Raw genomic sequence first — 17,067 nt, 5'->3', positions numbered from 1 at the left:
CAAGGGAGAAATGTAAAGTACTACACTTGGGCAAAAATATATATGAAAGGATGGGGGGACACCTGGCTTGAGAGCAGTGCATGTGAAAAGGATCTAGGAGTCTTGGTAGACCACCAACTTGACATGAGTCAACAGTGTGATGCAGCAGCTAAAAAAGCCAATGCAATTCTGGGCTGCATCAATAGGAGAATAGCATCTAGATCAAGGGAAGTAATAGTACCACTGTATTCTGCTCTGGTCAGACCTCACCTGGAGTACTGTGTCCAGTTCTGGGCACCACAGTTCAACAAGGATACTGACAAGCTGGAACGTGTCCAGAAGAGGGCAACCAAAATGGTCACAGGAAACGATGCCTTATGAGGAACGGCTTAGGGAGCTGGGTATGTTTAGCCTGGAGAAAAGAAGGTTAAGGGGTGATATGATAGCCATGTTCAAAGGGTGTCATATAGAAGAGGGTGAAAGGTTGTTTTCTGCTGCTCTAGAGAATCGGACACGGAGCAATGTATTCAAACTACAAGAAAGAAGATTCCACCTCAACATTAGGAAGAACTTCCTGACAGTAAGAGCTGTTCGGCAGTGGAATTAGCTACCAAGGAGTGTGGTGGAGTCTCCTTCTTTGGAGGTCTTTAAGGAGAGGTTTGACAGGCATATGTCAAGAATGCTTTGATGGTGTTTCCTGCTTGGCAGGGGGTTGGACTGGGTGGCCCTTGTGGTCTCTTCCAACTCTATGATTCTATGATTCTATTTTTATTTGCTCCACAGTGGCACAACCTTGGGTTTCGTTTAATCTGGAAATCTGCATTTTGATAGACATTAGGAAATGCATATGCGCAGCGACTCTGCTTGCGATACTGGAATCCCCCCCCCCTATTTCCGTGTTGCCCTGGCAACCGTCCTAAACTCTAATATCTAAGGCTGCTGACCCATGAATTGAGTGCAAGGCTTATGCAAATAGATTCACCTATTTTTCCCTCCCTTTGCATTTGCTAACATCACACTGGCATAAAAGGGCATTAGGCAGCAGTGCAACTTGTCTGACAGGTGTAGTCCTAGCTCTGGCAGCACAAGACGCCTCCATGTCAGAAACGGAAGCCATAATTAGAGCGAGGAACAGAATGAACGTCAAGCGAATTACCCAGAAGCAGATCATATTTGTCAAGAAGGATTGCATACATAAAAATTAAGTGACAGTACATGCCGGGGTAATGAAAGAAAAATGAAAGATTTGCCCATACGCTCCTCGCCAGATACAAGCGAACGTCTCGTCTCTCTCCGACAAATTACATGGCTGGATTTCGAGGCTCCCGATTTCTTCACCGCAAGTCTGCATTCATAAAGCAAGATGGGACGAGGCCCACTTAAATAAATACCTGACAGCAGGCTGGCAGAATAAACTGAGGTGCACATCATTCCACATGTCGCGTCCTTAATGCTTGTAAACCCCAAACCTTACTCAAACACTAGCTGGCCCTGCCACGCGTTGCTGTGTCTCAGTCTGTTAAATGGAGACTCAAGATTCCCCTCACCTTCAGAGACCCCCTGATTTACGCATGTTCTGTTTACACAGGCACATCCCTGTAACTCCTCCCACCCTGTTAGAGTCATAGAATCATAGAGTTGGAAGAGACCACAGGGGCTATCCAGTCCAACCCCCTGCCAAGCAGGAAACACCATCAAAGCATTCCTGACATATGACTAACAGCAACGCGTGGCCGGGTCAGGTAGTAGAATCACAGAATCATAGAGTTGGAAGAGACCACAAGGATCATCCAGTCCAACCCCCTGCCAAGCAGGAAACACCATCAAAGAATTCCTGACATATGGCTGTCAAGCCTCTTGCTTACCACACTCTTGCCACCACACTCCTTGGCCATTCAGGGCTTTCAAGGTCAGCACCAACACTTTGAATTGTGCTCGGAAACGTACCGGGAGCCAATGTCGGTCTTTCAAGACCGATGTTATGTGGTCTCGGCGGCCGCTCCCAGTCACCAGTCTAGCTGCCGCATTCTGGATTAGTTGCAGTTTCCGGGTCACCTTCAAAGGTAGCCCCATCTCCAAGCGGGAGATAACCAGAGCATGCACCACTCTGGCAAGACAGTCTGCGGGCAGGTAGTGTCTCAGCCTGCGTACCAGATGGAGCTGGTAGACAGCTGCCCTGGATACAGAAAGTGGTGGTGAGGGATAAGTGTTCGGACCCCTAGGCTCTCACTTGTGGGGTGCCTCAGGCTTCTGTCCTCTCCCCCATGCTTTTGAACATCTACATACGACCGCTGGGAGAGATCATCAGGGGGTTTGGGCTGGGTGTTAATCAGTATGCGGATGATACCCAGCTCTACCTCTCTTTCAAATCAGAACCAGTGAAGACGGTGAAGGTCCTGTGTGAGTGCCTGGAGGCGGTTGGAGGATGGATGGCGGCTAACAGATTGAGGTTGAATCCTGACAAGACAGAAGTACTGTTTGTGGGGGACAGGAGGCGGGCAGGTGTGGAGGACTCCCTGGTCCTGAATGGGGTAACTGTGCCCCTGAAGGACCAGGTGCGCAGCCTGGGAGTCATTTTGGACTCACAGCTGTCCATGGAGGCGCAGGTCCATTCTGTGTCCAGGGCAGCTCCATCTGGGACGCAGGATGAGACCCTACCTGCCCGCAGTCTATCTCACCAGATGGACTACTGCAATGTGCTCTACATTGGCTCCCAGTACGTTTCTGAGCACAATTCAAAGTGTTGGTGCTGACCTTGAAAGCCCTAAACGGCCTCGGTCCAGTATACCTGAAGGGGTGTCTCCACCCCCATCATTCAGCCCGGACACTGAGATCCAGCGCCGAGGGCCTTCTGGCGGCTACCTCACTGAGAGAAGCAAAGCTACAGGGAACCAGGCAGAGGGCCTTCTCGGTAGTGGCGCCCACCCTGTGGAACGCCCTCCCATTAAATGGCCTTGGTCCAGTATACCTGAAGGAGCGTCTTCACCCCCATTGTTCAGTCCAGACACTGAGATCCAGCGCCGAGGGGCTTCTGGCGGTTCCCTCACTGCGAGAAGCCAAGTTACAGGGAACCAGGCAGAGGGCCTTCTCAGTGGTGGTTCCCACCCTGTGGAATGCCCTCCCATAAAATGGCCTCGGTCCAGTATACCTGTAGGAGCGTAGCAAAGCTACAGGGAACTAGGCAGAGGGCCTTTTCGGTGGTGGCACCCGCCCTGTGGAACCCCCTCCTATTGGAGGTCAAGGAGATAAACAACTCCGTGACATTTAGAAAACATCTCAAGGCAGCCCTGTTTAGGGAAGTTTTTAATCTGTGATATTTTAATGTATTTTGGTATTTGTTGGAAGCCGCCCAGAGTGGCGGGGGAAACCCAGCCAGTTGGGTGGGATATAAATAAATAAATAAATAATAATAATAATAATAATTACGTAACCCATAAAAAGCGCTTTCTGCAGCTCAGCACAGAGTAGCCACCTGCCCCTCAAAAGAATCCATACATTAAATCTGACAATTCTGGCTGCCAGGTCTTCATCCCAAGCGTTCTTGTTCCATATAGGCTGTTCTTCCACCCCCAGGATTCTTGCCTTCTCTGCCATGGAAAGTTCCTGGCTAATAGCCTCTGATTAGCCTCTTCTTGTCAAATTGGCTGATGTGATGCGTTGCCGAGTCCCAGCTGATTAAATCGGAAGTATTGTGCACTTTCCTGGAAGACGCTCATTACAAGAGCTCCCCCGTTTAATGCCGGCCAGGCCAGGAAGACAATTGGGCTTGTCAGTCTTTGATCCTGGCATTTATTTTAAAAAAATCATACATTTTCCCCTTCTCCTCTTGAAGCTCAGAGATCTGCCTGTTCGTTTATTTGCTGACAGCACCACCAGAGCGATAGGCAAATGCCCAGGGTAGCCATTGCAGGCCAGGGTGACAAACAGTAATAGTACACTTTAATGTGCAGACATCAAATTAGGAATATGGCGCACTCGCCTGTAACATAAACACTGTTGTTCTGCTTTGATTAAATGTTTTTTTCGGGCATTATTTGGAATGAAAATTTTATGTTGAACTAGGTGGCCTGGCCACGCGTTGCTGTGCCTCATCCCTGTGATTCCTCCCACCCTGTCCTGATCCATGACGTATCCCGGATCATCCCTGTGATTGGCCGCACTGTGTCCCAATCCATGCCATATCCAGTCCCCTCCTCCCCCCACCCTGGGTCATCCCTGTGAGTGGCCCCACCGTGTCCTGACCCATCAACTATCCTGCCCCCTCCTCCCCATCCCTGGCTCATCCCTGTAATTTGCCCCACCGTGTCCTGACCCATGAACTATCCCTCCCCCTCCTCCCACCCCCGGCTCAGCCCTGTGGGTGGCCCCACCGTGTCCCGACCCATGAACTATCCCACCCCCTCCTCCCCCGGCTCATCCCTGTGATTGGCCCCACACTGTCCCAACCCATGACCTTTCACCATTGAAAGTAATGGAAAGTGGATTAATCCGTTCCAGACGCGTCTGCGGAGTACAGTCATACCTTGGTTTAAGTACGCTTTGGTTTGGGTACTTTCAGTTTAAGTACTCCACAGACCCGTCTGGAACGGATTAATCCACTTTCCATTACTTTCAATGGGAAAGTTTGCTTCAGGTTAAGTACGCTTCAGGTTAAGTACTCCGCGGACCATCTAGAACGGATTTATCCACTTTCCATTACTTCCAGTTGGGAAGTTCGCTTCAGGTTAAGTACGCTTCAGGTTAAGTACAGACTTCCGGAACCATTTGTGTACTTAAACCGAGGTACCACTGTACTCAACTTGAAACATTCTTAACACGAAGTATGAGTGTAATTGGTTCTGAAAGTCTGTACTTAACCAGAAGCGTACGTAACCTGAAGCAAATTTTCCCATTGAAAGTAATGGAAAGTGGATTAATCCGTTCTAGATGGGTCCGCAGAGTACAGTACTTAAACTGAAGCGTACTTAACCCGAAGTATGAGTGTAATTGGTTCTAGAAGTCCGTACTTAACCTGAAGCAAACTTTCCCATAGAAATTAATGGAAAGTGGATCAATCCGTTCCAGATGGGTCCATGGAGTACTCAACCTGAAGCGTACTTAACCCGAAGTATGAGTGTAATTGGTTCCGGAAGTCCGTACTTAACCTGAAGCGTACTTAACCTGAAGCGAACTTTCCCATTGAAAGTAATGGAAAGTGGATTAATCCGTTCCAGATGGGTCCGCGAAGTACTCAACCTGAAGTGTATTTAACCCGAAGTATAACTGGCGCTGGTGGCACTGTGGGTTAAACAACTGAGCCTCGGGCTTGCTGATCAGAAGGTCAGCGGTTCGAATCCCTGCGACGGGGTGAGCTCCCCTTGCTCGGTCCCAGCTCCTGCCAACCTAGCAGTTCGAAAGCACGTCAAAGTGCAAGTAGATAAATAGGAACCGCTACAGCGGGAAGTTAAACGGCGTTTCTGTGTGCTGCTCTGGTTCGCCAGAAGCGGCTTTGTCATGCTGGCCACATGACCAGGAAGCTATATGCCGGCTTCCTCGGCCAATAATGCGAGATGAGCGCTGCGATGAAAATCCTCTCACTTTCAGTCTTATAACTCTGACCTCTCAATTATTAAAAGCACTAACAGGGATTTCTGAGGTAAATCAAACCTCCCACTTATCCCTCTAGCCTTTCTTTAAACCCTCTAGCACTTGTGGGTTTTCAAAAATAAAAGAGAGTCCTCTTCCAGCCTAAACGTGACCAGGTACCTATATAGACTTGGAGCTATAAGTAAGACTGTTCCTATGTGTACTCAGATAAGGGTTTTCACTTCACTAGAAACTCCCTCACTGTAAAGCTAGCCTCCTTCCTGAGGTAACTTTATTATCATTCAGAATCTGTCTCCCCCTTTAACCCCCCTCCTTTTCTTGGTGCACTCTCAGCCACAACTAACCTTCCTCCTCTAAAAGGCAGTTTTGACAGTTTAAAAGAGTTCCCCACCAACTGGGTTCCTGGATACCTTAGCTGGAAAATGAAATAGACGATTTACTGGTATGACACTTTAAAGATGGATATTTATTGGCTTGAATCTTAATGGTTGCTTTCTGGTAACATTGGTACAAACTTAATTTCACAGGTAACGTTTCTTAGTAATCAAATAACAGAATACCTATCAACTACCTATCAACTAAACTATTATTATTATTACTTCATCTACTCCAAGTCTACCTTCTCCAAAACCACCCAAGCTCCCACACAGAAAACCCTCAACCGCCAACTGACATAACAGTTCCCCATTCCATTTAAACCCCATGCAGGCCACGCCTCCCATGGAATGTTGCTGCCAGTTAACCAGGAGTCTGGGTTAACCCTTCGATAGGTCGGTTGCGAAACAAAAACACAACATAACAGTTTAAAATTCGCCACAAGCGCGCAACCCCAGAGTCGGTCACGACTGGACCTAATGGTCAGGGGTCCCTTTACCTTTTTATGAGTGTGATTGGTTCTGGAAGTCCGTACTTAACCTGAAGCAAACTTTCCCATTGAAAGTAATGGAAAGTGGATTAATCCGTTCCAGATGGGTCCGAGGAGTACTTAACCTGAAGCGTATTTAACCCGAAGTATGAGTGTAATTGGTTCTGGAAGTCCGTACTTAACCTGAAGCAAACTTCCCCATTGAAAGTAATGGAAAGTGGATCAATCCGTTGCAGATGGGTCCGCGGAGTACTTCAACTGAAAGTACTCAAACTAAAGCATACCTGAACCGAGGTATGACTGTATCCTGTTACTCCCACAGCCTCCTGTCTTTTAGTTTCCTTACAGATCATGGCACAAATGGGGCGCTTGCTTCAGAGAGTGACCCCTCTTTCTGGGCTTGTGTCTTGCAGTGGGAACACCTTACTATATGTCCCCAGAGAGGATACATGAGAACGGCTATAATTTCAAATCGGACATCTGGTCTTTGGGCTGCTTATTGTACGAGGTAAGTTTCCCTTTCATGTTTATGCACAGTGTGGGGAATTCGAAATCAGCGGCAAACTATATGTCCCCAGAGAGGATACATGAGAACGGCTATAATTTCAAATCGGACATCTGGTCTTTGGGCTGCTTATTGTACGAGGTAAGTTTCCCTTTCATGTTTATGCACAGTGTGGGGAATTCGAAATCAGCGGCAAATGAATTGTGCAGAGAATCAAACTTGCCTTCCATTCTGAATATTATGAGTTAGACCAGACACCCCCAAACTTCGGCCCTCCAGATGTTTTGGACTACAATTCCCATCTTCCCCGACCACTGGTCCTGTTAGCTAGGGATCATGGGAGTTGCAGGCCAAAACATCTGGAGGGCGGCAGTTTGGGGATGCCTGGGACACGGGTGAAGAAGGGACACGGGTGGCGCCGTGGGTTAAACCACAGAGCCTATGGCTTGCTGATCAGAAGGTCGGCGGTTCGAATCCCCGTGATGGACTGAGCTCCCATTGTTCTGTCCCAGCTCCTGCCAACCTAGCAGTTCGAAAGCACGTCAAAGTGCAGTAGATCAATAGGGAAGGTAAACGGCGTTTCTGTGTGCTGCTCTGGTTCGCCAGAAGCGGCTTAGTCTACGTAGTCGAAACAAATATGCTTAGTTGGTCTCTATGGTTCTGTCTTGGGCCCAGTCTTATTCAACATCTTTATAAACGACTTGGATGATGGGCTTGAGGGCACCCTGAGCAAGTTTGCAGATGACACCAAATTGGGAGGGGTGGCTAATACCCCAGAGGACAGGATCACACTTCCAAATGACCTTAGCAGTGTTCAGAACGGCATCTTTCCCTGCTCCCTTTCTCTGCCCTTCCTTCATCTGAAAAGAACTGCACTAGAGAGAGTGGATATAGCCTATCTTGATTTAAGCAAGGCCTTTTACAAGGTGCCCCATGATATTCTTGTAAAGAAGCTGGTAAAATGCGTGCTAGACAATGCTACCATTCAGTGGATTTGTGACTGGCTGGCTGACCGAATCCCAAGGGTGCTCATCTATGGCTCCTCTTCATCCTGGAGAGAAGTGACTAGTGGGGTGCCACAGGGTTCTGTCTTGGGCCCAGTCTTCTTCAACATCTTTATCAATGACTTGGGTGATGGGCTTGAGGGCATCCTGAGCAAGTTTGCAGATGACACCTAATTGGGAGGGGTGGTTAATACCCCAGAGGACAGGATCACACTTAAAAATGACCTGAACAGATTAGACAACTGGGCCAAAGCAAACAAAATGAATTTTAACAAGGAGAAATGAAAGGATAGGTGAGACCTTGCTTGAGAGCAGTACATGTGGAAAGGATCTAGGAGTCTTGGTAGACCACAAACTTGACATGAGTCAACAGCGTGATGCAGCAGCTCCAAAAGCCAATGCAATTCTGGGCTGCATCAATAGGAGTATAGCATCCAGATCAAGGGAAGTACAGTGGTACCTCTACGTATGAATGACCCTACTTACGAAATATTCTACTTACGAGTAAAAAAAATTGGGGCCCACTTATGAATTCCTTCGACATCCGAAGGGCCCTTGCTTTCTGGGATTCAGGCTGCCGCCGCGCTCAACCAACTTCCGCCGGATCTGGCCCTTGCAGCCACTAGTGCTCCCACCACCCCTGCTGAGCCGAATCGGGCCCTCGTCACTGCTGTGCTTAGCCGGCTCCCGCCAGCTCTGACCCTTGCAGCCGCCAGTGCTCCTGCCACCCCTGCTGAGCCGAATCGCACCTTGCCGCCCCTGCGCACAGCCAGCTCCCTTGCTGCTGCCAGAGCTCCTGTCATCCCTGCTGAGCCGAATCGGGCCTCGCCGCCGCCATGCTCAGCCAGCTCCCGCCAGATCCGACCCTTGCTGCCCCCAGCACTCCCGCCACCCCCGCTGGGCCAAATCTCCGCCCCCGTGCTCAGCTGGATCATGACAGATCTGGCCCTTGCCGCCGCCGCCTGCACTCCCTGCACTGAAAGGTAATGTTGCTGTGCAGTTAAAGTGCAATTTAAAGTCTTTTTTCTAGGCTCCAGAATGAATTAACCGTTTCCAATGCATTCCTATGGGAAATCGTGATTTGTACGAATTTTTCTACATACGAATGTGCATTCGGAACGGATTAAATTCGTAAGTAGAGGTACCACTGTAATAGGACCACTATATTCCATTCTGGTCAGACCTCACCTGGAGTACTGTGTCCAGTTCTGGGCACCACAGTTCAAGAAGGACACTGACAAGCTGGAACGTGTCCAGAGGAGGGCAACCAAAATAGTCAAAGGCCTGGAAACGATGCCTTATGAGGAACGGCTTAGGGAGCTGGGCATGTTTAGCCTGGAGAAGAGAAGGTTAAGGGGTAATATGATAGCCATGTTCAAATATATCAAAGGATGTCATATAGAGGAGGGAATAAGGTTGTTTTCTGCTGCTCCACGGAGCAATGGATTCAAAGTACAAGAAAGAAGATTCTACCTCAACATTAGGGAGAACTTCCTGACAGTAAGAGCTGTTCGGCAGTGGAATTTGCTGCCAAGGAGTGTGGTGGAGTCTCCTTCTTTAAAATTAATTCATAATTGCCTGCTTTTCCATGACTCAGACCTGAGGCGGGTTTCAGTTCAGCGGAGATGAGCTTATCTGCAGATAATTGTTCCAAGGAAGCATCTTCACAAATGTGGCCAACCCTAAGCAGGCCCCGTCCTTCCCTGACTCAGCTTAGAGGCTGTGGAGGCCAGCGAAGAGTTCCGTGTCAATACTCTGTTCCAATCTTCACGCCTCTGCTCTTGCTTTGTTAAAAATAGGAAAAGCAGCGGTGGAAGAGGCTTTATCTGTGTTTTTCATTTTTTATGACCACATTTTTTCGCTCCATAAGATGCACATTTTTCCTCCTAAAAAGTAAGAGGAAATGTCTGTGCGTCTTGTGCAGCAAATGTGTGGTCCCTGGAGCCGAATTGCCCAGGGGCGAAAGGCAGATCGTGCATTTTTAAAATATATATATAGAAAGAGCTAAAGGCTAACGAGAGGGGAAGAGAGTGTTGAAAGGAACCTGCTCAGCAGCTGATTGCAAGAGATCAGGAGGGAGATAAGGGATCTAGCTCCCTTCTCGGCCCCTCCCTTGCCTAGGACTTTGCAGAGGGAGACATGTGACTGGATGATTAGATTATCTGCCTAGAAACTGTAGAAATGGGTTCGTTTCCTTTCCTAGAGAAGCTTTAGAACTGTGAGTTGAACCCCACAAAAACAGGATTTTTCCCCTTGCAAGGAAACTCAACAACTTGGAGCTGATCCTCAAAAACGGAGATTTCCCCCTTTGCAAAAAAATCTCCCTGAATTATTTAGGGGGGGGGGCTCTAGGAGTTGACTGCTATGCCTAGGACAATTCAAGAAAGTAAAATATTTTTTAATTGTTTTCCTCCTTTAAAAACCAGGTACAGTGGTGCCTCGCAAGACGAATTTAATTTGTTCCGCGAGTCAATTCGTTCCACGAAAAATTCGTCTTGCAAATCGCAGTTTCTCATAGGAATGCATTGAAATTTCCTTTTTTTGCCCATAGGAACGCATTAATTAAATTTCAATGCATTCCTATGGGAAACCGTGATTCAGAAGACAATTTTTTCGCAAAACAAATTGGTCTTGCGAGTCACCATCAGATCGCAAGACGCATTCGTCTTGCAAAAAAATCGTCATGCAGGGCATTCGTCTTGCGAGTTACCACTGTACGTCCTTATGGTCAGGTGTGTCCTATGGAGGGACAAACACGGTCTCTTGTGCAGATAAACTGGGGAAAATTTGTCTCCAAGTAGCCTAGAGGCACACATGCCAGTTGGAATTCAGTTTAACATTATTTGGGCTGGGGTGTGTGTGTGTGTGTGGCCGGATAATGCCACTTAAACTTGACATTTCCAACTTCACATTGATTTCTATTAAATATTATCAAAATAGTGGGACGCCTTCACCCATCTCTCGGGGATCTGTCATTACAATAACTTACGAGGGATAAAAATAAGTTCTCTCTCTCCTGTAAATAGCTGGGAGCAATGGCTTTCGCCGTTCTAACAAGATAATCAATTTAAACACAGGGAGCCATTTTTATTTTCTTAGACCAGTCGGAGATTGCATGGTGGTCAGTTTGAAGCAGGGATCGAGCCGTTCCACTATAATTGCTCTAATCCAGATGTCAAAGCATGTCCAGAATGCTTTGATGGTGTTTCCTGCTTGGCAGGGGGTTGGACTGGATAGCCCTTGTGGTCTCTTCCAACTCTATGATTCTATGATGTTGTTTCCTGCTTGGCAGGGGGTTGGACTGGATGGCCCTTGTGGTCTCTTCCAACTCTAGGATTCTATGATTCAAAACGAAACCTTCAAACGTCTCTAACCCACGTACCTCATTCAGCCACCTTGGCCATTCCAGTCTGGGGGGCGAGGGGGGCTCTTGCGCAGTGCCCTTGTCCATGTTGTTGTTGAGTCGTTTAGTCGTGTCCGACTCTTTGTGACCCTAGGAACAGAGCACACAAGGCACTCCTGTCTTCCACTGCCTCCCACAGTTTGGTCAGACTCAAGTTGGTAGATTCGAGAACACTGTCCAACCATCTCGTCCTCTGTCGTCCCCTTCTCCTTGTGCCCTCCATCTTTCACAACATCAGGGAGTCTTCTCTTCTCATGAGGGCCAAAGTCTTGCAGCATGTTAGTGGCTTCGAGAACACTGTCCAACCATCTCGTCCTCTGTCATCCCCTTCTCCTGGCTTGAGAGCAGTACATGTGAAAAGGATCTAGGAGTATTCGTAGACCACCAACTTGACATGAGTCAACAGTGTGATGTAGCCGCTAAAAAAAAGCCAATGCAATTCTGGGCTGCATCAAGAGGAGTATAGCATCTAGATCAAGGGAAGTAATAGTACCACTGTATTCTGCTCTGGTCAGACCTCACCTGGAGTACTGTGTCCAGTTCTGGGCACCACAGTTCAAGAAGGATACTGACAAACTGGAACGTGTCCAGAGGAGGACAACCAAAATGGTCAAAGGCCTGGAAATGATGCCTTATGAGGAATGGCTTAGGGAGCTGGGTATGTTTAGCCTGGAGAAGAGAAGGTTAAGGGGTGATATGATAGCCATGTTCAAATATATCAAAGGATGTCATATAGAGGAGGGAGAAAGGTTGTTTTCTGCTGCTCCAGAGAAGCGGACACAGAGCAATGGATTCAAACTACAAGAAAGAAGATTCCACCTCAACATTAGGAAGAACTTCCTGACAGTAAGAGCTGGAATTTGCTGCCAAGGAGTGTGGTGGAGTCTCCTTCTTTGGGGGTCTTTAAGCGGAGGCTTGACGGCCATATATCAGGAATGCTATTGATGCAGCCCAGAATTGTGTTGGTTTTTTGAGCTGCTGCATCACAATGTTGACTCATGTCAGGTTTGTGGTCTAACAAGACTACTAGATCCTTTTCACATGTACTGCTCTCAAGCCAGGTGTCTCCCATCCTGTATTTGTGCCTTTCATATATTTCCCCCCTGAGTGTAGTACTTTACCTTTCTCCCTGTTAAAATTCATGTTTGTTTGTCTCCACTTTTCGCCAAAACCGCCTGACCGAGTGCGTTCAAATTTGCACACAACGTCACATGCAAATAATTGAGTGATCACATACCATTTGCATAGACAGACATCACAACAGCTCCAGGTTAAACCCCCAGAACCCCGTGATCCATAACACACCACTCAGACAGACGTGCATGCTGGGAAATAGAAGCCGGAAGCTGCGCCTTCACGGGTGGGACAGAGTGCATACTAGGAAATAGAATCATAGAGTTGGAAGAGACCACAAGGGCCATCCAGTCCAACCCCCTGACAAGCAGGAAACACCATCAAAGCATTCCTGACATATGCCTGTCAAGTCTTAAAGACCTCCAAAGAAGGAGACTCCACCACACTCCTTGGCAGCAAATTCCACTGCCGAGCAGCTCTTACTGTCAGGAAGTTCTTCCTAACATTTAGGTGGAATCTTCTTTCTTGTAGTTTGAATCCTTCTTGAACTGTGGTGCCAGAAGCTGCGTCTCACAGGGTAGGGCAGAGGGTAAAATCAGCAACCATAGAATCATAGAGTTGGAAGAGACCACAAGGGCCATCCAGTCCAACCCCCTGCCAAGCAGGAAACACCATCAAAGCATTCCTGACAGATGGCTGTCAAGCCTCTGCTTAAAGACCTCCAAAGAAGGAGACTCCACCACACTCCTTGGCAGCAAATTCCACTGCCGAACAGCTCTTACTGTCAGGAAGTTCTTCCTAATGTTTAGGTGGAATTTTCTTTCTTGTAGTTTGAATCCGTTGCTCCGTGTCCGCTTCTCTGGAGCAGCAGAAAACAACCTTTCTCCCTCCTCTATATGACATCCTTTGATATATTTGAACATGGTTATCATATCACCCCTTAACCTTCTCTTCTCCAGGCTAAACATACCCAGCTCCCTAAGCCGTTCCTCATATGCTATAAGTGCCACAACGGCCATTCCTCCACAATGGGCCATGCCAGGATCCCCCTAGCCACCCACGTCCCACCGTCAACGGAGAGGCTGCGCCTTGCCAACACCGCACTGAAAACCAAGCCAGGCCATGCCGTTGCCGCCCCCTTCCCTCTCCAAAACACATTGGCTCATGTTTCCAGGGAGCAGAGGTGGGGACTCGCCTGTGTTGGGGGTGGGGGCAGGACGGGGTCGGGATGGGTCATGGGTCGGGGCAGGCTGGGAGGAATCACACGGATGAGCCACAGCAATGTGTGGCAGGGCCAGCTAGTTGTTTATAAAACTATAAAATGGGGGAGAAGTGCCTTGGAGTAACTTCTCCCTCCTCCTCCTCCTCCTCCTCCTCCTCCTCCTCCTCCTCACTGCATTATAAACAACAACAACAAAAACAACTTGGCAGGGGGTTGGACTGGATGGCCCTTGTGGTCTCTTCCAACTCTATGATGGTGTTTACTGCTTGGCAAGGGGTTGGACTGGATGGCCCTTGTGGTCTCTTCCAACTCTAGGATTCCTATGATTCCACTAGCTGACCCGGCCACGCGTTGCTGTCAGCCATATGTCAGGAATGGTTTGGTGGTGTTTCCTGCTTGGCAGGGGGTTGGACTGGATGGCCCTTGTGGTCTCTTCCAACTCTAGGATTCTAACAACAACCACCACCTTTGCTGGGAGATTGCCGATTGCCCGCCAAGAGGCAGATTTCTTTAGCTCGCTTTCCCGTGCATGATAATGAGCAAAAGGCTTAACACTTTTGAAACCGACCCTCCCTCTTAAAACAGTGGCTCCAAGCCAAGGGCTCCACAAGCCCAAATAAAACGACGCAGCGCCTCTGCCGATCGGCCGCAGCTTGCGGCAAAACGGTGTTGTAAAAGATCTTCTAACCTGAGTAGATAATACCTGCAATTATCCAATCGCGCTTCATTAAGAAGGAGGGTTATTTCATTGTGGCGGGGCGGCTTGTGACAGCCAGAGTGACAGCAAGCCCTCGGAATTGCATTATGGATTAACAAGCAGCTGCGGCTCCATGGGGGCCGCATGCTGAGGGGACGCCGCTCTCGCTTGCCGGGCCTCTGTACCACTCGCTCGCGGCGCTTGCTTTGAAGACCAACCTTATTAGAGCCGATGTAAATGGAGAGTGGGGTGTGTATGTCTTTAGCTTTTCCTGGAGGTGGAAGTGACGGGGGGGGCTGAAGCTATGCTGCTGCTGGGGGGGGGCTACAGGAAGGAAAAAAGGGACATTCAATCACTGTATATTGGCAGGGACCGGGTGGAGAGGGTGGCTGTATTTAAGTTTTTGGGTGTTACCATCGAGCACGGTATGACCGGGAGCGCGAATACCACTACTCTGGTGATGCAGCTCAAAAAGCCAATGCAATTCTGGGCTGCGTCAAATTGGGAGGGGTGGCTAATACCCCAGAGGACAGGATCACACTTCCATTGAAAGTAATGGAAAGTGAATTAATCCGTTCCAGATGGGTCCGCGGCGTTCGTAAACCGAAAATTCGTAAACCGAGGTGTTCGTAAACTGAGGTTCCACTGTACTCCGCTTGGGCCAAAAAAATGAAAGGCACGAATACAGGATGGGAGACACCTGGCTTGAGAGCAGTACATGTGAAAAGGATCTAGAAATTGGAATCAAGGGTATATGGGGAAGTGGAGCAGAAACAGGTGAAACTCGGAAAATTTGAATATCATCGAGAAGTCCATTTATTTCCGTAACACAACTTAAAAGGTGAAACCAATAGTACTTGTTACAGGTACACCTGTACTACACTTGGGCCAAAAAAAATGAAAGGATGGGTGACACCTGGCTTGAGAGCAGTACATGTGAAAAAGATCTAGGAGTCTTGGTAGACCACACACTTGACATGAGTCAACAGTGTGATGCAGCAGCTCAAAAAGCCAATGCAATTATGGGCTGCATCAATAGGAGTATAGCATCTAGATCAAGGGAAGTAATAGTACCACTGTATTCGGCTCTGGTCAGACCTCACCTGGAGTACTGTGTCCAGTTCTGGGCACCACAGTTCAAGAAGCAAACTGACGAGCTGGAACGTGTCCAGAAGAGGGCAACCAAAATGGTCAAAGGCCTGGAAACGATGCCTTATGAGGAACAGCTTAGGGAGCTGGGTATGTTTCGCCTGGAGAAGAGAAGGTTAAGGGGTGATATGATAGCCATGTTCAAATATATCAAAGGATGTCATATAGAGGAGGGAGAAAAGTTGTTTTCTGCTCCTCCAGAGAAGCGGACACGGAGCAATGGATTCAAACTACAAGAAAGAAGATTCCACCTAAACATTAGGAAGAACTTCCTGACAGTACGAGCTGTTCGGCAGTGGAATTCTGCTGCCAAGGAGTGTGGTGGAGTCTCCTTCTTTGGAGGCCTTGGCATCCATATGTCTTTTTTTTCTTCCAAAGACAATTTATTAAATTTTTAAATAAACACATTAAACAATAACCAATCATTCAACAACAAACACAACACATAATAAACACCAAATTTTCTCATTTTTAACATCTATTCAACTATCTCAAATTCTGCTCTGCTGAGCTTTGACTTCCCTCCCTCCCCTCATTCGGTTTTCTTGTCCACTCCTATCTCACAGTTCCTTTATTCCATCTACTTAAAATCATTTCGTAGGATTTATTCCAATCCTGCAAGTGTCTTTAAAGTTCCACAATTCCTCTCCATATAGTCCACATATTTACTCCAGTCTTTTTGGAACCTTGCCTCTCCCTGGTTTCGGATCTTGCTAGTCAGCCTTGCTGGTTCCGCACAATTCGTCATTTTCGTCTGCCACTCTTCAATCGTCGGTAACTCCTGAGGTTTCCATTTTTGGGCTATCAAAGTCTTAGCCGTGGTTGTCGCATACATAAATAGTACTTGGTCTCCTTTTAGAATCTCCTCTCCTATAAGTCCTAATAAAAAAGCCTCCGGTTTTTTGGGAAAGGTATATTTAAAAATCTTTTTCAGTTCATTATATATCATTTCCCAAAATCTTTTAATTTTTTCGCATGTCCACCACATATGATAAAATTCACCATCCTTCTCTTTACATTTCCAGCATGTTTTACTACTCATTCTATACATCTTAGCCAATTTTACTGGTGTTAAATACCATCTATACATCATCTTCAAAACATTCTCTTTCAGGGCAGTACATGCAGTAAACTTCAGTGTTTGATTCCATAATTTCAACCACGCATCATATTCAATATTATGCACAAAATATTTTGCCCATTTTATCATCGCATCTTTTGTCAGTTCATCTTTCGTATACCATTCTAACAACAAATCATATTTTTGACAGCAATTTTGTTCTGCCTTCCAACAATTCTATTTGAAATTTGGACCTTTTATCTTCAAAACCTATTTTTTGTCATTTATAAACACATCATTTACTTGGTGATATTGCAACCATCCAGTCAGAACTTCTTTAATTTCACCATAAGGTTTCAACTTCCATCCCTTTTCTGATTTCATCAATATCCTCGTAAGTGGCCCTCCTCCCCTCCATATTTATTTTTTTAACCGTCAGCATCTCCACTGGTGAAAACCACCATGGGGTCTTTGTTTCTAACAGCAACTTGTTTCTTTCCCACACCTCATATAAGGACCTTCT

The 17,067-nt window shown here is 47.3% G+C and overlaps 1 protein-coding gene across 6 annotated transcripts in view; it reads left to right on the top strand.

Annotated features, from left to right (window-relative positions):
* NEK6 (NIMA related kinase 6) overlaps window positions 1-17,067 on the top strand; it is a 90,722-nt gene that overhangs the window by 65,894 nt on the left and 7,761 nt on the right. For all 6 annotated transcript variants that reach the window (XM_035112725.3, XM_088665084.1, XM_035112724.3 and 3 more), the window contains one exon: window positions 6,844-6,938. In XM_035112725.3, coding sequence (XP_034968616.1) covers window positions 6,844-6,938 — 95 coding nt within the window. The remainder of the gene's footprint in view (window positions 1-6,843; window positions 6,939-17,067) is intronic.

The sequence above is a fragment of the Zootoca vivipara genome, chromosome Z2 (genome assembly GCF_965207765.1).
Source record: "Zootoca vivipara chromosome Z2, rZooViv2.hap1.1, whole genome shotgun sequence".
NCBI classification, from domain to species: domain Eukaryota; kingdom Metazoa; phylum Chordata; class Lepidosauria; order Squamata; family Lacertidae; genus Zootoca; species Zootoca vivipara.
Note: the sequence above shows the minus strand (reverse complement) of the source record. Positions and strands in the feature narration are given on the sequence as shown.